Source organism: Rhipicephalus microplus, chromosome X, assembly GCF_043290135.1.
Source record: "Rhipicephalus microplus isolate Deutch F79 chromosome X, USDA_Rmic, whole genome shotgun sequence".
Lineage (NCBI taxonomy): Eukaryota > Metazoa > Arthropoda > Arachnida > Ixodida > Ixodidae > Rhipicephalus > Rhipicephalus microplus.
The window spans coordinates 210,722,007-210,748,565 of NC_134710.1; the positions used below are offsets into that span (position 1 = coordinate 210,722,007).

At 43.7% G+C, this 26,559-nt stretch overlaps 1 protein-coding gene across 1 annotated transcript in view; it reads left to right on the forward strand.

Moving 5' to 3' along the window:
* Nucleotides 1–26,559, forward strand: part of fand (Pre-mRNA-splicing factor SYF1 fand) — a 106,789-nt gene that overhangs the window by 47,538 nt on the left and 32,692 nt on the right. The window contains exons 14-16 of the mRNA XM_075878532.1: nt 14,591–14,677; nt 18,315–18,428; nt 18,501–18,587. Of these exons, the coding sequence (XP_075734647.1) occupies nt 14,591–14,677; nt 18,315–18,428; nt 18,501–18,587 (288 nt within the window). The remainder of the gene's footprint in view (nt 1–14,590; nt 14,678–18,314; nt 18,429–18,500; nt 18,588–26,559) is intronic.

A 26,559-nucleotide genomic window follows, 5' to 3' on the forward strand; every position in this document is an offset into this window, starting at 1 on the left:
ACACTTGGCCTCGTAGGGAACTAATGCGGCAAAACTCACCAGAATTTCTCTAGCTTGATCGCCGGAAAAGTGGTCGGAGGAAGACCATGCCGCGAGGCTGACGCGAAAAATCGGTCCGAGACCGATTTCGCCTCCACGTTATAGCGGATCGCCTTACTGCTATGGCTTTGGCTTCACTGGCTGCACTAGCGCTTGAACCATCTGATGTAAGCAACCAGCCGTACACTCAAGATGGCGGCCAAGGCGTCAGCGGGTGCGGTGGCTCGCTTGGGCGCGTATCACGAATTACCTGCGCAGTACCACAAAGCTCATGACCTTGAAAAAGATGCATTCATCGAGAGCCTTGTTTGGATAATGATCGCACTGGAATTAGGAGGTGCAGTAGAAGTAAGTCGGCATGCCGTAACGTGTGCCTCAATTGCATTGCCAGCTGAATTCGTCACCACCATTGCCGGTGCGTATGCTCGTGTTGTTTCTTTTGACGTATCTCCCAAAACAACGTTTGTAAATGTTTAAACTGTTTCTTTTCAGTGCTTTGCATGTATAACTATAACTTGGTAGGGATTTCAATGCTCTGGAATAAATTCTCAAATGGCGACGAAAGCATGTGTATGAGGGGCAGAATATTCTCGACGGGTGCGGACGTGGTTTCGTGGTTTCGCGGCTGCTCTGGCATTTTCTCTTGAATTCTCGAGTGGGAATTTTCTCGGACTGATTTTTTTTTCGTGTCGACTTTCACGTTTTTTCGGCCGCTTAAGCGGCGAAGCGAGGGAATTTTCATTAAATTCTGCCTCTTTCGCTCCCTTTGATGCCAAGTGCGAACGCGTCTTATTGCGCCACTAGCATGAGTGAGGAAACTGCGGCACTTTATTGAGAGGCGGTGAAAGCATATAAAATCAAAAGATTATCATGGAATTTTTTCAGCAAGAAGTAGTTTACCCCAATGAAGTTCTTGTCCCTCTTCATGATCAGCTTTAACTTGTTTTGGTTCATACGAATTCTGGATGATACAAATACTTTGCGTGCTCCCTTCGAATTCGTATCATCGAGATTCTACTTTAATGCTAGGTATAAAATACGGAGTATATCAAAGTGAGCCGGCACTCTCACGATGTTGTCTACCAAGAAAAGATTGTCCGATCTGCTTGTAAGTTTGTCCACCATACAAGGAAAGTGCACTAACCTAGCGTTTACAAACTTTCAAATGGACATGATCGAAACACCACTGTCACTTCCATTCTGTGATCATAAAGCAGTGCTGTTGAAAGCAAAATGCAAACCTGAACTTTATAATCATCCAAGCAGTTTCACTCCATCATCAGCATTAACTTCGTGAATCTGCTTTCATTTTTTTTTATTGTATTGTTACACGACATCGGCAACGAGAGAGCATAGACGCTGAGGACGAATGTGATCGCGCTCGTGTTGTTGCTGTTGTTCCTCCATCTTGGCTGCAGCTGCCTCTGACTCTCCCTGTATATTTTGTAAATATATTTATTTCATTCGTAGTCTCACCCCTGTGACATTCGGTGGAGGTGCTGGGTACAACAGGACATAACAGAGCTCCGCAGTGGCCGACGTTTAGATTTTTCCATCATGGCAAACCAGGGACCCGCTCCCGCTGAGGCGACCACAACAACAACTGTTGTTCTTCCACAGCTAAAAGATCCTGGCACGTTATGTGAGACTGATGATGTCGATATTGAAGAATGGTTGCCGTTATACGAACGTACAAGTAGGAATTACCGCTGGGATGAAACTCTTATGTTGGCCAACATCCTGCTCTACTTGAAAGGAACAGCAAAGGTGTGGTTCGACAACCATGAAGGAGAAATTGAAAGCTGGGATGCATGCAAGAAAAAGATGCACACCCTTTTCGGCAAGTCTGTGGGTAGAAAGGCTGCGGCCAAGAAGGAGTGGCATCTCGTGCCCAAGTGTCATCAGACTCCTACGTGACTTACATACAGGACATGCTCGCCCTTTGCCGAAAAGCAGACAATGGCATGAAAAAAACTGCGAAAGTAGCACACATATTGAAAGGCATTGCAGATGATGCTCTCAACCTTCTCATATGCAAGGACTGCAACACGGTGGATGCCATCATCAAGGAGTGCCAGTGTTTTAAGGCCACACAAAGCCGACGTATCGCCCACCATTTCACTCGACTTCCGAACACAGCAGCAACCTGGTGGTGCGAAGATCGGCCTGCACTACAGATGCCGTTAACTGCAGAGCATGTTACCAAGATCATCAGACGTGAACTTAAAGCTCTGTCTCTGCGTCCACGTGCTTCTATGCCTGTGACTCCAGCCCTCATATGGTGCCACTGGTACATGCCATTGTGCGACAAGAACTTTCCTATGCTGGACTGGCATCCGAGGGCACTACAGTTCCCCCTCAGCCGATCGACCGTCATCGACCCCCCGTTTCATATGCCCAAAGCCAAAACCTTCCGGTGCGCCCTCGCAATCCAGCCGAGTGGAAGACTGCTGACGATCGTCCAATTTGTTTCAACTGCCCCTGTATCAGACACGTGGCGTGCCATTGTAACGCCCGGTGGTATTGGCATCAGGCATCCTATGGGTACACCCATCACCCAGAGACAGATCATGGACACTTTCCATCTTACCGGGAATCACCTCAGGCCACCGGTGAAGACGCTCCTTCTATGCCGTCATATCGTCGTCGTTCTTCATCTCCACATGCTCACTAGTCCAGTTGACCGCTCTCCCGTCTCCCGTCATCTCGCTCGCCCCAATTTCGCTGACTAACGTCGTCGACTGACCACCTGCCGCGGGAAAACTAAATGATGCAGCTCCCAGAGGAGATGCTGCATCGACCACTTGCCTGCCAAATCTATTGACCATGCTGCTGACTAGACGCAACCTTATTTACGTTGGAGTAGACGGCACACCTATTGTTGCACTTGTGGGCACAGGGGCTCACATATCAGTGATGAATTCAGAACTTTGTTGCCGCCTTAGGAAAGTTCCAACGCCACCCACAGTTCCACTCATTCAGGTCACCGACGGTGGAACGTTTTCCCTGCTTGGAATGTGCTCCCTGCCTATAAGTGTTGCCGATCGCTCCGCAACAGTACTACTTGTTGTGCCCGAGAAATGTTCCCATGTACTTATCCTTGGCACGGGCTTTTTATCCACTCACTCTGCCCTTATTGATTGTGGAACTGGCATGCTTCAACTTGATTTACCGTGTTACCATGACGACCCAACACGAGCTCAACCACGTCTGTGTTCTGTAGATCACGTTCGCATAGCACCTCAAACGGTTACCTATGTAAACCTGAGGTCTGTCCCTCCTGTTCCCGAAGGTGACTATATGTTGACACCTATTGCTGACGTTTTGCTGGCCAAAAATGCTGCCGTGCCTCACACACTTTTGACAGTCACGGGAAATACAGCAGCTCTTCCAATCCTAAACTTCAGCTGGTACGCTCAAGTTATCCCAGATGGTATGATTTTGGCAAAAGTCTCTTCTAGCGATGCTGTGATTTCGCCATTTGTTGCCGAATCTTCTTCGCCCTCTGCTTCATTCTCCTCCTCGCAGAGCGCAATGGATGACCATCAACAAGATGATCGCCCCTGACCTTCTTCCAGCACAGACAGCTGATATCCGGCACCTGCTGAAATCCTACCGTGACAACTTTGATTTTGATGACCGCCCTTTGGGTCAGACATCCTTCGTAACCCATAGGATTAACACTGGAGACGCTAGCCCCATCTGACGTCGTCTATCACGTGTCTATTGCTGAGCGACAAGTTATCGAGCACGAAGCTGAAAAAATGCTCACAAAAGACGTCATCGAACCTTTCTGCAGTCTATGGGCATCGCCAGTCATGCTAGTTAAGGGGGGAAGCGGGTCTTAGAATGGTGAAAAATGGCCAAAAAGTCGATTTTGAGAAAATGCGATATTTGAAATTTTTAGACCTATAAGCACGTGTCCTCAAATTGTGAACGCTGAATTCGATCAGTAAATGGATTAAAATTGATATGAAGTCACCACGGGAGCCGCAAAACAACCCACAGCAGGTCAAATTCGTTCAAACTTCCCGCGCGCGCTGCCAACGAGGCAGTCGGCCGATCGCCGCCATCTTGGGCTTGTTTTGAAGCCGATTCCTTTGTGCGCATTTTGCCACCCTTCAGAATGGCGTCGCTTAAACAGAATGGCTGCCCTCGCCCCTTTTCCGGAGCCACCTTCCGGGCCGCTGATTGGCCGGAGCGCGCGCGCACCAGGGAGCCCCCTGTTCCTCGCTTCCCATTGGCTGATGCGGCCAAAGTTGCCCATTCTTTTTTTTAATATTGTTCGACGGCCGCCGGTTCACGTTCGCGCACGTGCCTGCTTGTGCTACGCGACCGACGCACCGACTTTCCGTCTTTTGCCGGCATGATTGGAGGCGCTCATCTAAAGAAGACGACGCGCCAAGCATACGGCAAGAAACGGAGGCGCCCGTGGAACGCCCGCCAGAAGAAAGCAGCCGACAACGTGCAGCCGATTTCGCCCTATGCTGCCGAAGCGGCACATTCCGACGACGGGGCGCAGCCGCGGCCACTTGTGTCCGAAGCGGTGCACTCTCCTGTGCCTTGCAGCAGCACCTCATCAGATTGTGTCGTCGTCGGATCGTCATCTTGCACTTCCAGCAGCATCCTAGACCGCATTGACATGGCGTTTTATTCGGCGGACGAGTTTGCCGAGTGCGCGAGAAATGCAGCGGGCTTGAAGGCATCACTCGCATCGCAGTGCGCGACGGAACGTAAGTTCGAGTTACTAGATATTGATCTGAAGGATGGTGGCAAAGAAAATAGGACAGAATCCGTTATTGTTGATCTGGCGGCGATAAGCTCGTTATTTGGACTTGTCGCGTGCCCAGAATGCGGTGAAAGAAGCGTCGCTATTTCAAAGGCCAAGAAAGAGTACGGGCTGTGTTCGAAGCTCATAGTCACGTGTGGCAGTTGCCACTTTCGCGAAGAGCGTTTTTCGTCCCCACGTATAGCCTACGAGACCGATGCCAGTAGAAGGCCGTTTGAAGTTAATATGCGTGCCGTGAAGGCCATCAACAGTATCGGCAAGGGGGCAACGGCTCTGTCGGACTTCTTCGCCGGGATGAATATTTCGCATCGAGGGCTTCACCACAAGAGTTACCAAAGCCACATGAATATAATGAAAGAAGCCTGCTGTGCGACTGCTGCGGAATGCGAAGCGGCGAGCGTTGCTCGCGTCAAGGAGCTCTATGCGTAGTTCGGCAACACGCCCGGAAACGTCGACGTCATTTATGACGGCACCAGGCTTACGCGTGGACATAGCTCGCATATATGTGTTGGCTGCATTGTTGAGATGTATAGTGGCCTCGTGATAGACCATATCGTGCTATCGAACTTTTGCCTGGCTTGCACCACAGGACCCAAGGAAGGAAAAGCAGGACATTCTGCCTGGCTCATTCAGCATGCCCCTCTGTGCCAGAAGAATGTTGATTGTAATGCTGGCCAGATGGAAGTGGAGGCAGCACTACGCTTGTTTGAGCGGTCACTTGAAAAGAACAAGCTTCGTTATACGACAATGCTGTCGGACGGCGACAGCAGGACATTCCATGCACTCACAAAAAAAGAGGTGTACGGCTTCATAAAGGTGGCCAAAAAGGACTGCATAAATCATGTACACAAGCGTATGGGAGCTGCCTTACGTACCCTTGTTTAGAAAAAAAAAGCTCAAGGTGGCTCACTTGGTGGAAAGGGCAGACTTACACAACAAAAAATAAAGAAGATTACCTCATACTATGGCTACGCATCGAGAAGCCACAGGAACGATGTTCCAGGTATGCAAAAGGCTGTTCTAGTAACTTTGAACCACATGTCTTCAACTGACGAGGCACCAAAGCATGACCTTTGCCCTGAAGGCCCTGAATCCTGGTGCAAATTTCAGAGAGCTCTTGCGAAAAATGAGAAGCCGCCACCACACAAGGACAGCCTGCCTGATTTCGTAACTGAGGCATTGGAGCCTGTGTTTAGGCGGCTGAGCGACAATGCCCTCTTGGAAAGGTACAGCGATGGGATGGGAAGTGAGAGCCTGTAAACTGATTTGGCAGCAGGCCCCCAAAACTCAGCATGCATCCTTGCGGAGCATTGAAAGGGCAGTTGCCGAAGCCATCAGCCGCTTCAACCAAGGCACAACCAAGAGCAACGTGGAAATTGCCGAGAAGCTGGGCTACAGCGCTGGCAATAACTTGGTGCGTCGCAGCCTTGAGAAGGCCAAAGGCAGGCTGCCAAAATCGCAAAGAGAGCATCTCGACAGTAGTTCAATAAAGGAAAGACTTTCAAAGCGTCACAAGCCAGCAGGGGACTCTGCTTACAGCCCTGGTCTGCTGTAAACAGTCATGATGGCAAATAGTGAGAATTTTGCAAAAATAAATATTCTTGGTTTTAGGCCTAAACATTGTGTAAATCTGTTTTGTCTGTGAAAGGACAACATTATTACATGATTTTTTTGTGTTCCTTTCACTTGCAAGGCACTGGAACGACCACAACGTAAAAAAATAATAATTCTCATGCTGAGTCAATGACTATTTTATAGTTCTAGAACAAGCTGTGAGCAGTATTCTGGGTGGGTACAGTGAAATTTAGCATGGCCATTTATCCTATAATATAGAGCTACAGAATGATGTCATTAATATCGCTGTAGCTTCACTTTAGCAAAAGTTAAAGTTGCTAGAAACTTTAAACGCGTTTCTTTTTCTCAGTTCGATGTTTTTTCACATTGCACTCAGCCTTACGGGGGTTTTTCCTATGTTAAAGTTGAGTGAATGCGACAAAGTTGATATCATTTTATTCGTCTTGACATGATCTAGAAGGTGATGCTATTTCTATTTCTCTAGCATCATTCCAAAAATTATCATTGAAGATTTTAGTGAGAGAAATTTATTGTAATCTAGTGACCATAAGTGTTCGGCGGTTTTCTTGCTTATTAAATGCCTTCATATGGATAAAAATAGCATCACCCCCTACAGCAAGTCTCCAGCATTGGGATTATGCATTCACTTTATGGATTTAGCAAGAATAAATTGCCAAGAAGTCCCGTAAGAAGTACGCAATTAACTAAGATTCAGACCTTCATATTTTCTAAACCACTTGGAATATTAAGAAACAAATTAGAGATTTGAAATCAGCATGAAAAACTAGCTTAGGTAGTGAAGTTTGGTTAAGATCGAGCACAAAAAATTGAAAAAAAAAAAATCTCAAGTACAGTGTCCCCCCTTAAGGGGGGACACTGTACTTGAGACGAAATGTCAGATGTTTTCATGCGTTTATATAGAAAATTCACAGTGTGATTGAGTTCTTGATGCTGTTTTTAAAAATGTAGTAACTGTTCCTCTAAACCAATTAGTTTTCGAGATATCCTAAAATTAATTACCTATTATTTGCCAGTATAATGAGACAGGAAATTTGTATTGCAGAGCTACTATTGGCACATGCCTGTGTGCTAATGAACATAAGCTACACAACGGTAGGAGTGCTTTTTTTATTTGATAATTTTAGCAAGGTTTGTCGCACTTTGCATTTCAGTGTTGCAGACACACCCACTTTATGCTTCGATTTTTGGCAAAAATTATATTTTTTGAAGAAGCTCAATAAAAAATTCACACTTACCATTGTGTCAACAACAGATACAGCTACATGTCACAACAAAAATGACAGTCCTAGCTGCTCTGGAGGCAGAGATATCTTTTAGACAAGTTTGTAACTGCAGCAAAATTTGAATCCTGAGAAATCATGCAAAAACACAAGTTCATTTTGGGCAGACAGTAGCATAGAAAAGCTGTTTATTTACAATGATTTGCAAATTCAGCTTTCTCAGTAGGCACCACGCATGTAGTCCTTCTGTTTTGCGTCACTTAAATGGCATTTTTTTCAATGCACGCTGCATGTTTTCCGCAGAGGCACAGTTGCGAGCTGATGCGGTTGCCTTGGGCTCGTCTGCCAACTAGGCCGCTTACCAGTTCGGTGACGCCTATGTGCGACAAATGTGAGCGCGTAATCCACGATCCGTCGTATAATAAAGCGGTTTTCTGGTTTGTCCAGATTGAGTTGTTGATGTCGCAGACCGAACTCATGCACTCGCACATCAATTTCAAGGCTCCAAGAGCAGTGAGGTGGTAGTTTCCTTTTCACGTAAGATTGCCACATTTTCGAGTAAAGGCCGTGGCGCAATATGTTCATCGTTGAGGACACATCATTACAAGCACTCTACCTGTTGCCAGTAGTCTTCATTGCGCGGGTGGCAAGCACGTTCACCGTAAACGGATTGATTTTCTGTTGTTTGCCGACGCACGGCAAACTCCACTCTGACGACCCGTCACGCAGTCCACGTCAGACGGGGGGGGACCCGCGGCATCGGCGCGTTTAGTGATAAGACTGCACTTCCGTTGCATCCTTGCAAAGGTTGCTACCTCTCGTAGCTTCACATCTGCTTTTTGACTTGCTGTAGACTGTTGAAGCTCCGAAACACTGCCGCTTTCAGCGATGTTGTGGACAACCAACGGGCTCGTACGGGAGTTATGCCTACACCGGTGACTCGGCGACCGCGGTTGAACGCCGCGAGTTTGCTATCCTCTCTGTCTTGAGTGATAGCGGGGCTCTTTCTGAAGTTCACATTGCATGAACGATTGCCTCACAAATTAGTGTGGCGAGGAACTTCTTTACTGCGGCAGGCAGTCGACAGCAGCATGACAATATGGCACATGTCTGTGCGCGTCTCGATGAAGAAGCAGACGCCGGAAATGCCACTTGGCCAATCGGGTGCCTAGGTTTTGTCACGTGCCCCAAGCAGCCAATAGAATCACGCGGTGGTGCTTCTCGATTACGCGTTTTTGTTGAAAAAGCTATGAGCAAGGCGAGCCACTGGTGGCGAGAAATTGAAGATGAAGAACGACCCTTCCAAACGAGACCAAGATCGTGTGTAACGGCAATGGTTCGGCGTGGAAAAAGCGCGACTTTAGCGTCTATTTGTGCTCAGATTCATCTCACAGGGGTGTTATAAATTCATTTTGTGCCAGAAATAATGATGCGAGAAGCTTGAAACTTCTCAGATAAGTGCGAAAATTGTTGCAGATTCTGAAAATGTCAACTTCAAAAAGACGGTTTTTTCGCGATTTTCGGCCTTTTAAGACCCGTGTCTTCTCTAAGAATAAGGATGGCAGCTGGCGCTTCTGCGTAGACTACCGCCACTTAAACAAAGTGACACTTAAGGACGTGTATCCACTGCCGCGGATTGACGATGCTCTCGACTGCCTACATGGGTCTCCCTACTTTTTATCTATCGAATTACGATCAGGATGCTGGCAGATTTTTGTCGATCCTCGAGACCGTGAGAGAACCGCATTCATTACACTTGATGGACTTTTCCAGTTCAAGGTTATGCCATTCAGATTGTGTAATGGCGTAGCTACATTTGAAAGGATCATGGAATTTCTCCTGCGTGGATACAAATGGTCCACACGCCGGTGCTATCTCGATGACGTCATCGTATTTTTAACCACATTTGAAAACCATCTTAGCCGTCTGTTGGCTGTTCTTGAGGTTTTCTGGACAGCAGGACTTCAGCTCAACTCTTCCAAATGTCATTTTGGCCATCGGGAAATCACTGTGCTGGGCCACTTTGTCAGTGCTCGAGGCGTGCAACCTGATTTGACAAAATTCGGGTTGTCAAAGATTTCCCCGTACCACGTTCCACGAAAAATGTACGGAGTTTTATCGGCCTGTGTTCTTACTTACGACGTTTTGTGAAGAATTTCGCTGACATTGCTCGACCACTTAAGGAACTAGTGAATAAGGACATGCCTTTTTATTGGAGTACTGACCAAGCAACTGCCTTCAGCACCCTTACAACATTACTTACTTCCCCACCCATCTTGGCCCATTTCGACCCGTCAGCCCATACTGAGGTTCGTACCGATGCCAGTGGACACGGAATCGGTGCTGTTCTCACCCAGCGGCAACGAGGACAGGATCGCGTCATTGTTTATGTCAGTCACCTCCTTTCTTTTTCGGAAAGCGAGTTTCCTATCACAGAGCGTGAGTGCCTCGCACTAGTCTGGGTAGTCGGAAAATTTCGACCATACTTGTTTGGCTGCACCTTTTCGGTAATAACTGATCGCCATACCCTGTGCTGGCTGTCGTTCCTTAAAGATCCAACTCGACGACTTGGTCAGTGGGCCTTGAAACTCCAAGAATACAGCTTTGACGTGGCATACAAATCTGGCCGAATGCACCAGGATGCCAACTGTCTATCCCGTCATTTCGTGGACCCACCTGACCTTACAGCACATGATTCTGACCCTCGTGTCTTCGCCATGTCTGCTTTCACCGCAAGGAACAGCTCAGCGATGTCCACTTGCAGTCTATCATGCACCGTCTACATTGCCCCACGTAGATCCGTCGCTACACTTGTTCGTTCTACGTGATGGCATTCTTTACCGACGCAACACCAGTGCCAAGGTTCCAGAGCTACTACTCGTAGTTCCTACAGCACTCTGTTCCGCTGTTCTTGAACAGCTTCATGACGCCCCAACCGCTGGACATCTCGGGGTCACGCGCACGTACGATCGTGTGCAGGCCTTCTGGTTAGGGCTTTATAGTTCTGTGCGCCAAAGCGTTCCTGCTTGTCAGTCCCGCCAGCGCTCCAAACATTCCACCTTGCCACCAGCTGGTCCACTACAACCAGTAGACATCCCCACCATCTTCTTCTACCCCGTTAGTCTCGATCTCGTTGGACCATTTTCTACTTCTCTGACTGGAAACAAGTGGATAGCCGTAGCCACTGACGTCGCGGACTTCTTGCTTCATGACGTTATTCTTAACCATGGCGCTCCTCAACAGCTGCTGACTGATTGTGGTCGCTCATAAAGTCGTAAGTGACATTCTAAGTTGTAAGTGAGCTCGTGTTCAACGGGTCACAAGCTCACTACGGCCTATCACCGGCAAAGAAATGGTATTACCCGCGCCTAAATCGCACCTTGACAACAATGCTCTTCATGTACTTTTACAAAGATCACCTTGATTGGGATAGTACTTTGCCTTATGTGACATTCGCATACAGTTCGTCACACCACGACACCGCTGGCTTCTCCCCCTTCTATTTATTGTTGGGCTGCCATCCAGCGTTACCCTTCGAGACTCTTCTCCCATCAACTACGCAAATGGTTACAGAGTATGCCCAGAACGCCACTGTTCGGGCTGAAGTGGCCCGCCAAATCACACGGGAACGTCTTTTTGGCTCGCAGCTCTCTCAGAAGGCTCGCTATGATGGCCATCACAGAGTAGTTTTTTACTCTCCAGGCTCATTGGTCCTCCTCTGAACACCATGCCGCCACATTGGCCTGTCTTCGAAGTTCCTATCTCGCTACTCGGGGGCCTTACAAGGTTATACGTCGGCTTAGTGAGGTCACATATGAGATCGCTCTGTTGGACAGTCAGTCGTCGTCGTCCGCACCCGCCACTGACGTCGTCCACATGTCCCGCCTCAAACCATATATCTTCGCATGTGATCCTACTCTCCTTTAGGCGCTGAAATGACGCTACCAGTGGCAGGGGGTTATATGTTACACTACATCGGAAACAAGAGAGCATCAGGTAGACGATGAAGACGGTGAATGCGATTGCGCTTGTGTTGTTGTTGCTGTTGTTCCTCGATCTTGGCTGCAGCTGCCTCTGACTCTCCATGTATATTTATTTCATTCATACTATCACCCCTGTGACAGTATGAATTGTAGAAATGCATGCTGGTTATGCCCCAGAATATCACTGGCAACAAGCTTTTTGTGCATTTCTTATCAAGAAAAAAGAAGGGTGCTAACTTATACAAGTGCTGCAACACTTTCGACGTCCCAGTTTTTTATTTGCATATAATGCGGAGTAATAGTTGGAGATGCCTTTTGCAAAGGCTGCTCCAACTGTAAGATATTAAAATATTTTGTATTTGAATGGGGCAAAGATGTAAGTCCATTGCTGCTGACTGCATTAGCTAGTGGCGCTCACCAGAGGCATTTCTGGTGGAGGTGACATCACCATGTCTAGTAACTCATAATTAATTAGAAACAAAAGCTGCAAATAAGAACTTTACTTTTGTTTGCAATATTTTTTTACGTTAAACAGATACTGTTGTTTAAAAAAAGAAAGCTTTGCAGCTACGAAAAAAAAGCTTGCAGCTGGCTGCTTTTTAGCCTGTGGCCTCTGAGCATCCAGAAGTGCGCACATGATGCTTGCTTTAAATAAAAGCTTTTTTTCATACCGCTGTACTCTTGTGAGCAGCCCCATATTGTACGTACTTTCCACTTGTAAGCGTTATTCAAGAAATGTTTTCCACATCGCTCATTGGTTTGTTTCACCTTTTTTTATGGTGCGCGGTGCCTCATTATTACTATGGTAGTGGTATGATCCGTTCAGTCGAGGGAGCAGAAACCATAGAGAACTAACTTCTACTTTGGCACTTCGAGCTCTGCTGTTGGCAGGATGATGCTATGTAGTGGGTGAAAGAAATGAGGGCATATGACTTCACAAAATTCAAGTTTACACTAGCATATTTACCCAATTCTAACATGCACCTGACTTGCATAACCCTCCCTTCTCCCTCAAAAAAAGACAGCTGTTGGGCAGTTTAAATGTCTGTATCTGCCCCGCCGCGGTGGTCTAGTGGCTAAGGTACTCGGCTGCTGACCCGCAGGTTGCGGGTTCGAATCCCGGCTGTGGCGGCTGCATTTCCGATGGAGGCGGAAATGTTGTAGGCCTGTGTGCTCAGATTTGGGTGCACGTTAAGAAACCCCAGGTGGTCGAAATTTCCGGAGCCCTCCACTACGGCGTCTCTCATAATCATATAGTGGTTTTGAGACGTTAAACCCCACATATCAATCAAATGTCTGTATCTGATTCTAATGCACATGTGCTTAAGGTCTGTTCTTCCCGAAAGAAAGTGTGCATTAATATTGGGCAAATACGATAATTTTTTTCTTCAATTCAAAGTTTTTTATGCTGAATAACTTTGGACTGTGTGCTACTATTGGTACCATTCTTTGTGTATTTGTTTGTCCATCCTGCAGTCTACATAGTTTGCACATTTAAAAAAAGGGAGGTTTTCACACTGTTATAGGGCCCCTTTATAGTATTATGATAGACAGGGACTGGATAGACAGGGACTGCAGTTCTCTCTAGGCATACAGTATGGCCTCAATGCTCGTGGTATTCTGGTTTTCGTGTGTGTTGTCTCCCTGCCACTTTACAAATGTTGAGCACAGTAGGCTTTAGTTTACCACAGTGAGTCATTGGGCAATGTCAGCCATAGCTGTTAGCAGTCACTTGGCCATTGAAGAGGATTCCACATGATGCGAAACCGAATGAAAGAATCTATCGTTATATACACTTGACTTGCAATGATGTTCATCACTTTATGAGGGCTGTGTCTCAGGCAGCACAAAATGCAAAAGCAATGTAAATGGTGCTAGAATGTCGCTGAGGACAGGAGGTTCCGCTCACCTATGCATGTATGCTCTATGGAACAGAAAATTTGAGTTGTTGATTTGCTCTAAGCGTTGTCTTAGGTAGTGCTATTGAGTGAAACATAAGAACTAGGAAAATAAACATGCACAATGCTTGCAATACTTGGTGTTCATTTTCCTTCATTTGTTTATTTCATTTGATAACACAATTTATGACCATACTGAGTGTGAATCAACAAAGTTGTAACTTTTGGTGTGTCTGCTTTCTTTATTGTAACTTTTGGTGTATCTGCTTTCTTTATGCCATTTAATTCAGTAGTACTACTTAAGTCTACTCTTATGTACTCATGCATTGGGAAATGGTCAGGTCGTGAGAAATTGTCTCCTCCAGCGAGAACAGCCTCTTTTTTTCTCTTAACTAAGTGTCCAAAAAAGAAGGAAAAAAAAGCAATGCATGCTACGAATTCACCATAGTTGAAAGACATGCTAAATGAAGTGTTAGTGATTGCCAAGAGGGATGCACAACCATGGAAAAAATATATGTGCACCCTGCGCAGTTTTCTAAGCGTGTATTTTCTAAGCGTGTACATTTCTAAGCGTGTACATGAGCAGAAGTGTAAAGCAAAGTTTCCTGTGGAAACAGTCCGTGCCCTAATGTCAGCCCAGCTGCTGCACCTACCTATATGGGTGGAAAGGCTTGTCTTAAAAATCAACATAACAAGTAGACACTTGCATAAAACGATAGACATGCTGTATAATGGGCAATGAGTGACTGTGTACCATATCATAAACTAATTGTGAGAGTTCTGAAGCTTGAAAGCATGGTTTTTAGTGGTCAGAATCACAATGGCAAGAAAGAAAATGAGCAGTGGAAGACTTGCTGTATCAACAACCATTAGCAAACATTTAGCTAGGCATATTGAGTCATGTTAGTGTTTTGCCCTGTAAAAAGTTTTTCTGTAATTTTGTTCATAGTTTCCATAGCTTATCATAAGCTGCTTCATTGGTGTTCAACCACATTCTTGATATTTGAATTTGTGAACAAACTTTTGTCTTGCTAACTGTGATTGTGGCCTGTTGTCTTTTTCCAGAGTGAGCCAGTTCAATTTCGTGTGTATAAATCTCTTAAAGTGTGGTCCCTGTATGCAGACTTGGAGGAAAGTTTTGGGACATTTAAGGTAGGTTTTTATGTACAAACTTATCTAAGAGGTCAAGGCTTGTATATACGGTGACTAATACCTTGTAATACAGTATATTGCTCATAATTCTTCTGGCACTGCCTACTTCTTTAATTTTCTTATATAAGAGTCTTAAAAAAACTCATTTTGGTGGTAAAAATAGAAAGCCAAAACGTAGGTCTGTTTGTAAACATAGGGAAGACTAAAGCTTTAACAGCAGGTGTGTGTGTGTGTGTGTGTGTGTGTGTGTGTGTGTGTGTGTGTGTGTGTGTGTGTGTGTGTGTGTGTGTGTGTGTGTGTGTGTGTGTGTGTGTGTGTGTGTGTGTGTGTGTGTGTGTGTGTGTGTGTGTGTGTGTGTGTGTGTGTGTTTATCTATTTATTTATGGTGAAAAACAGCATAGAAAATATTGCAAGAGAAACATCTCGTCAAATGCTCAATTGGTCCGCAAATTTCACCGCTCAGGCAAAAAGACAAGTACCTGCAACATTGATCAAAGAGTCATAATTGACTTATCAGAAATGCATTCTTGGCTTCTAAACCGGGTTCTCAAAACCTCAATAAATGAACTCAGTTATTTCAAAATCCTACTTAATTTGGAATATTTCTGTGGTCCTGTGTTTTGCATGTAAGTCTGAACGGATATCTACAAGAGGCCGGCAGCACCAGTTCAGTTTATTTGAAAACCTAGGACATCATGTGCTGATTCCCGATACCAATTTTGCCGCAAGTCTACGGAAACAACAGCCTTTAAGAGCCGCAAGGCGATGCAACCTAGTGATACTAATGATTGGCAGCTTAAAGCTTAAGCACACTAGCCTTGCTACCCGTGCCAAAAAATAGGAGGGTCTCCTGGTCAGCTAAAATGGGCCTTGTGAAAAACATGAAATGGCTCACTGCGACACAGCAGCCACACCTAGGCAGCATATTGCATGCTTCTTGCAACATCAGCGCGTCATTATTTACCCATTCTTTCTGGGAATAAAAAGAAATTAATGAAGGACAGTTTGGCAAAATTCGCAATGTATGCAAACCTCTGATCGCCGGTTGCTCCGACAGTTCGTGCACTTACACTGCTGGCGGAGCTGTTGCCTGCAATGCCTACTTTGAAAACTAAGTCGAAAGCTTTAATGATCATGCTTTCCACCCACAGCACATCACGAATTTCATCACACTGGCCATTAATAAATTCTTTAATCTACCAGAAAAAATGGCCTAATGGTCGCGTCATGACGTGCTGGTGCAGGGCGAGAGCAGGCAAAATTCTGCCTGCGTGTCACTAGTGCTGTGTTGCAGTGAAGATGTCTTGTTTTTTGCAGGCACACATTTTAGTTTATCAGGGTGCATTTTCTTTTTTTTTTTTCCTCATTTTTGTGGCAGCAGCGAAGCCCGCCGTTCCACCGTTTTTGCGGCAAAATTGGGACTAAGTATGGCTGGAAATTATAACCCTTGGAGCCTTGCATTCCACTTTTTGTATGTTCTGTTAATGCGAAAACCCGCTTGACTCGAAGATTTTTCACAGTCAACGAGGTTTTAATGTATTAGCAATCATTAGCAAATATTTAGGCAGGCATACTGAATCGTGTCACTGTTTTGCCATTGAAATAGAAGGTAACACTAAGCATTGCCTTAAGTTGGCTTGTACCAGACATATGCTAGCTAATGAGCACTAGCTCTCATTTGTGTGTTTACAGATTCATATCACAAGGCATGATAAACAGTACGTGCATCGAAGTACAGTGGAAGCATGGCTATTTGTATCTGTCGTACATGTGTGGGCAGTAAGATGTCATATCATCTTATGCCTCGCGCTGGCAGGCACAGACCACAAACATGTAGAAAGACAGAGAAAGCACTTTATTTGCACCTGTGAGAGAGTATGGATGTAGAAATTCTTCCAGCTACAGTGCAATCCACTTATAATGATACCCCGTGCCAATGAAATCTCGTCATTATAAAGTCGAACCCCTTTATAAGTGACAAATGGGTATAATAGACACCAGTGTGCCTACAGTAAAACGAATTCATGGTACCCTGCTTATAAGAGACATTGCATATAAAAGACACGAATTTCTGGCCGAAACATGCCTCATACAAAGGGGTTCGACTGTAACTGATAATTGTTATAAGCAGATTGAGAAAAGAAAGACAAAAGAAAGGTAAAAAAACATTTTATTTGCACGTGGGTAAGATAGTGCAGCCACGTACTTGTTTGTAGAAAAGCCATACTCTGCCAGCTTTTATTGCTACACGCGAAGCTTGAACACATCTTTCTCAAGAGTATCTAGCTGCTCCACGTAGTTGAGTGGGAGGTCCTTCACGAAAACAAGACTCTATCATGCGCTGGGTCTTCTGCGATGAGAGTAGCTGGGTAGGCTGCTCAATCCTCATCTTCGGAGTCGCCGCTGTTCTCAACACATTTATGCGCAATGATCACCTCATGACTGAGGTGCCTGGACGTTTCCGCAACGTCATCTGCATGAAGTGAATGGCCCTGACATGATGCATCTTCGTTAAGCACTGACCACTAGCCAGCTATTCATCGGTGGACGCTTTGCAGGCCTCTCCTAGCATCGCTAGGAAGTTCGGACGAAAAGCTCTTGCTTGCTTGGAAGAGGCACAGTCGACTGATTTTTTGAGGGTGCTGATGTGATACAAGGCATATAGCGGCGCATAACATTGTCATGGAGAGCTGTTTTCTGAGTGTGCTAATGGGGTACAAGGCACATAGCCATGCCTGACATTGTAACAGAGAGCCATATTCGGTGTGAGCTGTAGCGAGATTCACTGGCTATATCCGATATTTCAGCATTGGAGCATCGTAATGAGCGGTTTATTTTACCATAGATGCACAGAGAAGGACGGTGCCTTCATTGTCTATTGTTATATCTGGTACATTGTTACAAACGGTATCGTTATAAGTGGACTCGGCTGTACAAGTAAATAATTTTTTCCTTGATTTTGTATGTGTTTTGATGATATGAATATTTATTTAAACACCCAGAAATACATATTGCCAATATTTTACTGGGTATTGTAGCATAAAAATGCAAAATGAAAGCAACTTTACTTTTTTTGGTGGAATGAAAATAATTTCGTTCTCACTGGCTTGTCAACATGAACCAAGTAGCTTAAAGAACCACGCACATTACGCCACTTTCAAGGTGTAGGGCTCATGAAATCTGTTCCTTCCAATTTTTGATCATGGTACTGATCTGCCTGCACGCTCTCTTTCCTCGTCGTTCGCACTGTCACATACCCATAATGAAAAATGAACTGCTGGCAGCAGTATATGCTGTTCATTTTGTTAATTATTTGAATTGAATGTATCGAAACTTATTCTTGCCAGAATTCACATTTTAAAATCCTGAATGACCTAATATTTCTTTGAATATAGGAAAATCTCAAATATTCACTTAAAAGATCAAATGTGTTGGCTGATTACTATGTATTACCGTAGCCTTTATTCCTGTATTATGGTTAGTGCTCTACAATGTGTTGATTTCTTAAATATAATTTGTTATGAATAAGGCAGGTATTTTGCAGAGACTAATGCTGTATACAAGTCTAAAACGATAATAATCCTCAGTCCAAAGCATTGTGTAACCTTCCCTATTTGATTTTTTTACATATGCCAAGTCTGCAAAGGCAGTGTATGACCGGATAATTGATTTGAAGATTGCCACACCTCAGATTATCATCAATTATGGCCTGTTTCTGGAAGAAAACAACTATTTTGAGGAAGCATTTAAGGTAAGATTGAGTACTGCTAAAAAATTGTAGCATGTGCTATACCTTACAGATCCTATTTTATGAATTTTACAGGCTTATGAAAAAGGTGTTGCATTGTTTAAGTGGCCCAATGTTTTTGACATCTGGAACACATACTTGACCAAGTTCCTGAAACGTTATGTAAGTATCAAACATTTGCTTTATGTAACTAAGGGGGAATAGGGAAATTTCTGAGTGAAAGCTCGCAGTAGGTTGCTGTAAAAAAAAAAGTACTTATTTCTGGTGCTGTTTGAAGAGCATTCCGAAACTCCGCTGTAGTTTCGGAATGCTGTTTTGTGTTGCCACCACGTGCTATCGGACTGTCGTGCGAGAATGCCAATTATTTCCAAACGTTGGGAAAAGGAAAGAAATGGCTTCATGGTGGGCACTTTTGGCAAGATTTGCTATGGCACTGTATTATTACTTTTTTAGCAGACATGGCACACACAAAAAATTGCAAACTGGTTCTTGGTCATAGACGTGCGCATGAAGGGGGGAGGGGCGGCACAGAGGGCGATAAGCCAGCCCCGTACATTGACGTAATGTGGGGGGTGGGTGAAAGTAGACATGATAGGGAGGAGGGGGCACTGTGACAAACCTTCACCCCCCCCCTGTTTCTCCCGAAAGGAAACCTTGCGCATGCTTAGGTGCTTGATGGTTAATGCATACTATGAGTTTAGTGCATAGTTAGCTGCGTTCCCGGCAGGTTGTCGGCATGTATGTACCTTCAATGTGTGCGTGCGTGCACTGCTATGAACTTCATGCTGCAGCAAGCTTGTTAGTGCAATATTCTAGACTCTCTTGTGTTACCACGTTTGTAAGTAATCCTACTTTTGGTTATTTTTTGTGCTTATTTTGTGGCCTTACTGCTTCTGTATAAATGATTATTCAAATTGAGGGACATTAAACTAAAGGAAGCTAAATTTTCTTTTCTTGTGTGTGTCTCATGGAAACACTGTGTGTACTCCAAACACAGGGGTTGCTGCTTCAAAAGCAGATTTTGCCTGCTCCTATGGCTGCTCCGAAATTCTGGAAGGCATTCCCACCACTGTCAGTGTAAACTGTTCAGAATAGATAATGTTTATTTGAACATATTGTCTGTTTGTTAAACAACTCTTTCGTAGGTATGATACAATATTACATACTCTGTAATGACTCTGCTTACTCAAAAGAATATTTTTTGCCTAAGTATAAATCCAGCATATATTTTTCATTGTAAGTATTATCAATAATCTTGTCTAACAAGCAGGATGTGCTTTTAATGTGTAAATATTCTAGAGCTAATTACCCTAGAAAATCTGTGTGCCTGTCTGCCTGTCTAAGGTAACATATCTCGCTCCCTGAAAATTCTCTGGGTCTTATCAAAGTGCTATGCTTTATGATGCAGTACGACTGCACTGTAGTTGTGCCATATAAGTGATGCAGTGAAGTAGTACAATATGCTACATTCAAACCTCAATATAATGAACAAGGATGTAACAAAATATTGGTTTAATGATGTAAATGAAAAATTGTCTTGTAATAGATACAGCATTAAGAATAACCTTTATAACAAATTTTCCGATATAACAAACTTATCTTCTTATAAGATGAAACTTTGTTATAGTGAGGTTTGAGTGTAATTAGCTCCGACAATGAGCATAGTTGGAAAGCCAACGTGCTTTCATGTAACCTGTAAGAAGTTTGTGGTGGCACTAATGGTTTCAAGACAACAAATGCAGTCATTGGAACCCTTGAAAATTTTTGAAATTGAAAAGTCTCTTGAAAGCCCCAGAATTGTTTTCTTTCCTTGAAAGTTCTTGAATTTCTGGACAAATGCTTTGTAATACAATTGAAAGTAGATTGAACATAGCGATGACTGCGCTCAACAAAGAGACTTTTCTGTCCTGTGAGATGTATTATTGTAATGTAGTGACATCCAGAAACAACATTGGTATTTTATTTGCTGCACCTGCACATGTGACGAGTCCATAAGGGCACCCTGGAAATGAAGCCTCCCATGTCAGGGCAATACAGGCCATGTACACGGTCACATGAAGATATGCTCTGATATGCAAAGATGCAGAGAACAAATGCAATTATTGTACGAGCATGCTGAGCCAGATAGTTACAGAGCCACCACCATGCCACCTGTTGCATAAATCACGAAGTAACGAAAGCAACCATCACAACCCCTAGTGCCATATTGTACGTGAGAGCGCTACTGAATGCTGAGTCTGTTGTTCCGTGCATCGGTGTGGCAGGCAGCCTTGATAAAACAAGGCTAGCTCCATGAATATGGTATGTACACTCAACCTCAACATAACGAACTCAGATATTGGAATACTTTGTTTCTCTCAAATTACCTCATGAGGGCTTGACTCCTCATTCAGCAATTACAGTGCTCTTTTATCTTCAATCGTTATCTTCAATCAATCTTTTATCGTCAATGAAATGGGGCACAAGTGAAGGTACTGATAGTCTTATATCTATGAATGTAATCAATAGCTTTATGAATATATGTTGTGCTGATGCAGCCAGAATCGAAAAAGAAGTGTTAAAGTTCACTTCTTAAAGTTCACTTCTTGTTTGTAACAAAAAGAACCGAGATTTCTGCCCCGCCGCGCCACTGTTCACCGATGCGGACAGCTTGTGGGTTGTGCTTTTTGGCTTGCTGGCCAAGTTCACCATGCTATCCACAAACCTGCTGAACTCATGTCTGTACTGGCCCCGCTGCAGTGGTCTATTGGCTAAGGTACTCGGCTGCTGACCCGCAGGTCCAGGGTCGAATCCTGGCTGCGGCGGCTACATTTTCGATGGAGGAGAAAATGCTGTAGGCCTGTGTGCTCAGATTCTGGTGCACGTTAAAGAACCCCAGATGGTCGAAATTTTCGGAGCCCTCCACTACAGCGTCTCTCATAACTATATGTGGTTCTGAGACCTTAAAGCCCACACATCAATCAATAAATTAATAAATCAATCAATCAATCCAGATTTCTAATTGGTGAACTGTAGTATAAATAAAACAGTCGCTAAAGGATAAGGGAATTTTAATCAGGGGATGTAAATCTGTTTATATTTTGTCGAGGACACAGTTCAGAGTTATGTATGTCTTCATATTTATCCTGTGAGATACCAGTTCGCCTATGAGCATTTCATTTCAGCATGGCCCATAAATCAAGCAATCTTAGCTGGCTCAGTCAGCTGGTGTTGGCAGACACCTTGATTACAAGATTTAACGTCTTTTCTTGCAGCAAGTGTTAATACTTGTTGAAATGGATCAACCCCTTTATTTTAGTCGTGTGTAGTTGTTTCAGTTACAGTGGCAAGAGAATGCATTGTAATGTTGGCACTTCGCCTTTAGTTTCATTGGTGAAGTTGCTTGAATTTCATTGCCCTGAGAAAATTGCCAGCGACCACTTTTTGCAAATTTCAAAGTTGCAGGGGGTTCTTCACAAAAGCACTTTTTACCCAACTATGCTCTAGTTCAAAAGCTGCTTGTCTTAATTTCTCTTAATGTTGCAAATAATCTTTTGGCCTTTTAAGATGTCTGCCAACAATAGCGAAAGAGTAATTATGGAAGCAGCTAGGAGATATTGCAGTTTCCTGATTGTTGAAGGTTTTTCTAAAGACTTCTTAAAACATCTTTTATATTCACAGCTGTCATATGTGCTCATTTCAATATACTACAAGACTTTTGATCTGTGATGCGTTTGTCTCATGTCACCATCATAACTTCACTGATCTTGCAGCCAATAGCTATTAAACACAATAGGTTTAGCTATCGTCACACAGTCATTTTCAGTGACTTGCAAAATTTGTGGGGGTTTGTTGAAAACCATTTCATAAATAGTTCAACAAATAGAACTTTAAAAAATGTTGTTCGCTGTGGTGGCTTAGCAAGTAAAGTTTTACACCGCCACGCATGAAATTATGGGACTTTGATCACAGTGGCCCCATTTCTAAGGCGGAAAATATCGAAGTGCCTATGCACCATGCATGGAATGCACGTTAAGAACCCAGGTGGTCATAATTGATTTGGAGTTTCCACCTGTAGCATACCTTAATAATTGTTGGAGTTTTGTCCCAAAATCACAATATGATCATGAGGGACATTGTAGTGGAAAGCTCCAGAAATTTTGTCTACTTGGGGGTTCCTCAACGTGCACCTGAATATATGTTCAAGGGCCGCTAGCGTTTTAGCCTCCATGGAAATGTGGCTGCCACGGCCAAGATTCAATCCTGCAACCTTGGGTCATCAGTCAAGCACTTTAATCACTAGACCACTTCTGGGGGCCATGTGGCATACCTTGTAGTCAAATCGTGGTTTCGGTGTACTAAATTCTAGAATTTAGTCACTTAAAAAATAGCAACATGTATGACATTTTTAGCTGCATTATTGAATAGCATTTGCATTCTGTCAGACACGAATTCCTCAAATTGTTCTATAAACAGTGCTCTCTGCATTAGGCTTCTTCGCATTTCAGTTTTGTCATGCACAGGGTTGATGTTTTCTGCATACGATTACGATGAGGCATTCCTATTGAGCGCTTATTTTTCTCGCAAGCTGCAGGAAAAAAATTTAATTCCAGCCCACCTTAAAAATTCTAGACATTCTAGATTCTGAAATAGTTCCTCCAACTCATAAAATGGTTAGACGTGATCGAGGCTGCAAAGGAGGCTTTGGTGGTCAAACAGGAAATCACTTGCATAACTATGGACGAAATAATCGACAATGAAAGTGTATGGTGTCAAATTGATTTTCGTGGGCTCTCGGCTCTCGTAGGTGTAGTATACCGGCCCCCTTCTTCGCCGGAGTCGTTTTTAGAAAACATTCAGTCTTACATGCAGCAGAAGTGCAAGCCTAATCAAAAAGTTATATTAGCGGGGGACTTCAACCTACCATCAATTGATTGGAACACTCTTCACCCAGGTTCAACAGACGTAGCGAACTGTAACTTGTTGCTTGAATTGATGCTGAACTTTAATCTCGTTCAACTTGTTAAAGATGCTACCAGAGTAGCTCGAAGCACTGAAAGTGTACTAGATCTTCTATTTGTTGGAAACTTTCCAGATGACACTAAGGCCAGTGTTTATGATGGAATCTCTGATCACAAGCTGGTTTTACTTACCGCGAATTTCTGCTCTCACAAACAGAATTCTGCGAGCAAGAGTGTCTTCAATTTTTCTGCTGCGGATGACGAAGCTATTACAGATAAACTTGGTTTGTGCTTCGGTGACTTTGAGGCAGGAGGAGACGTATTAAGTCTGTGGAATACGTTTCAAAACGTTACTGCATCGTGTTTTGATAAATTCGTACCGAAATTTCAGAAAAAGAAACGGTGCAACCCCTGGATAACACGCGATATAATACAATTGAAAAGAACAATATCAAGAAAACGTAAAGCAGCGCGTAAAGATAACCAGGCCATATCTTCCCTCTCAGTAACACTGAAGCACAAAATACGGACCGCTCGAGATTATTTTTTTGGAACGACACTTGTTAACTTCATGGAAAACGCTCCGCAAAAGTTTTGGGGATACTTGTCCGGAAACAAAAAATCTGTTGAACAGCTTCGCGTTGACGGCTGCGCAGTTACTGATCCTTACGCAATTGCTAATGAGCTAAACAGAACATTCCACAGTGTGTTCAGTCAACAGAGTTTAACTAATAATCCGCCGGAACCATCTCCTCTCTCGCCTAACGTAATGCCGGATATAGATTTAAATGTAAATGGTATTTGCCTTCTTCTTCTAAAACTTGATACCAAGAAGTCTTCTGGCTCTGACGGTATCCCTAATGCCTTTTTGAAGCGTTATGCAGACAATATTTCACATTACTTATATATTTTGTTCATTAAATCTTTGGATGACGGATGCCTACCTTCTGATTGGTTGTGTGGAAAAATTGTCCCAGTCCACAAGGATAGAAGCAAACTGCTCGCTTCGAACTTCAGGCCAATATCATTAATCAGTAGTTGCTGTAAACTACTTGAGCACATCCTCTCCAGCCAGATAACTTCGTTCTTGGAATCAAAAAAAAAAAAAAAAAACATCAGAGCGCGGGTTTGAATCCCGGCTGCGGCGGCTGCATTTCCGATGGAGGCGGAAATGTTGTAGGCCCGTGTGCTCAGATTTGGGTGCACGTTAAAGAACCCCAGGTGGTCAAAATTTCCGGAGCCCTCCACTACGGCGTCTCTCATAATCATATCGTGGTTTTGGGACGTTAAACCCTACAAATCAATCAATCGAATCAAAAAACATATTAGGCAGCTTCCAGCACGGGTTTAGAAAAAAGTTATCAACGACGACCCAGCTCGTATCAGTCATACACGACTTTGCTGATGCTATCAATGACAGAAAACAAATAGATGCAATATTTTTGGACCTATCAAAAGCCTTTGATAGGGTACCGCACTCTTTAGCAGCGTGTAGGGATTGCTCCCCGCCTCGTGGACTGGATTTCTGCGTATCTGAAAAACAGAACACAGTTTGTAGAAATTAACGGCTGCCAATCACAAAACCTTGATGTATTGTGAGGAGTGCCCCAGGGGTCGGTCCTGGGAGCACTCTTGTTCTTGATCTATGTAAATGATATTTGCGATGATATTGACGCGGGAGTGACTGAAAATGTTTGCAGACGACTGTGTTATTTATACAACTGTCAGTAGCCCCTTGCATCAATCATTGCTTAACGACAACTTGTGCAAAATTGCTGACTGGTGTGAGAGGTGGCAGATGGTTGTTAACTACTCAAAAACTTGCGCTCTTACAGTAACACACAAGAAAACACCTCTTAAATATAAATACCATGTCCGTAACCAAAGTATTGAATTTGTTAATACCGTAAAATATTTGGGATTGACCATTAGTACGAAACTTAGCTGGGACGCTCACATCGACAACGTTTGCACCAAGGCCTACAAGAAGCTATGCTTCTTAAGAAGGAAGCTGAGGTCATGTGATTGGAAAGTTAAACTTGCAGCCTATAAAACCCTAGTTCGACCAGTGCTAGAATACGCATCCCTTGCGTGGGACCCATATTTAAAGAAAGACATAGATAAAGTGGAAAGGATTCAGCGGCTAAGCGCACGGTTCATTTTTTCAGACTTTAGGCGCCTCTCCTCCGTTTCTGAAATGTTAAATAAATGTGAGCTGGAACCACTGGAATGTAGGCGAAGAATTGCAAGGTTAGTCTTCTTTTATAAACTATACAACAATGAATCTGGTTTAAATAAAGAATTGTACATTCTGCCACCTCCTCAGCGCTCAGCAAGGTTAAATCATTCAAAAACTGTAAGACCATATGCTCCTAAAAATAACACATTCAAGTACTCCTTTTTTGTAAGAACCATTGAAGACTGGAATTCACTGCCTTCCGACTGCGTGCACGCTCCGACTTCTTCTAGTTTCGACCTCTGTGTTAGGAACCTTATGTAACCCTCTCCTGCTAGGATGGTGAAAAACTGTCTGCAGTATTCCTTAAATAAATAAAAAAATAGAGTGCTCATTTTGCTCGCAGGTTTGTACAAAAACAGTCATGCTGTGCGCGAATTACCTACAATGTGACAATGGTGGTTATTATACCCCTGGAATTCCACGTACATATTATAGTTTTTGCCACTTGCTAGGCACTTCCAGGAAAAGAAGAGAATGTTGGTTCATCTTCACTGTAAAGTTTATTCATTGCCTGATTTTCAGTTTCATTTAAAACCTTTATTAGTTTTTCAGGGTTTATGTGGGTTTTTAAAACCCTTGAAAAGTTTTTTTTCAAGGCCTTGAAAGTGCAGAAATTTTTGAAATCCTTAAATTTTCTTTTTTTAATTTTTAATAAACGTCGCACATTTCAATGTTCATTATTTGTGATGTCGTAAATGTAGCAAGTGGCATATGTAATGTGCCCACCATAATAAGAATTGGAATAACATCAGTAGCTTCTGCGAGGAACCAACATTGTGCTTTTTAATATACAATAATATTTAAGATTTTACGTCCCAAACCAAGAGATGATTATGAGAGGTACCGTTGTGGAAGGCTCCGTAAAGTTTGACCATCTGGTGTTCTCTAACATGCACTGACATCACACACTACATGGGCGTCTACGATTTCGCTTATATTGAAATGCGACCACCAC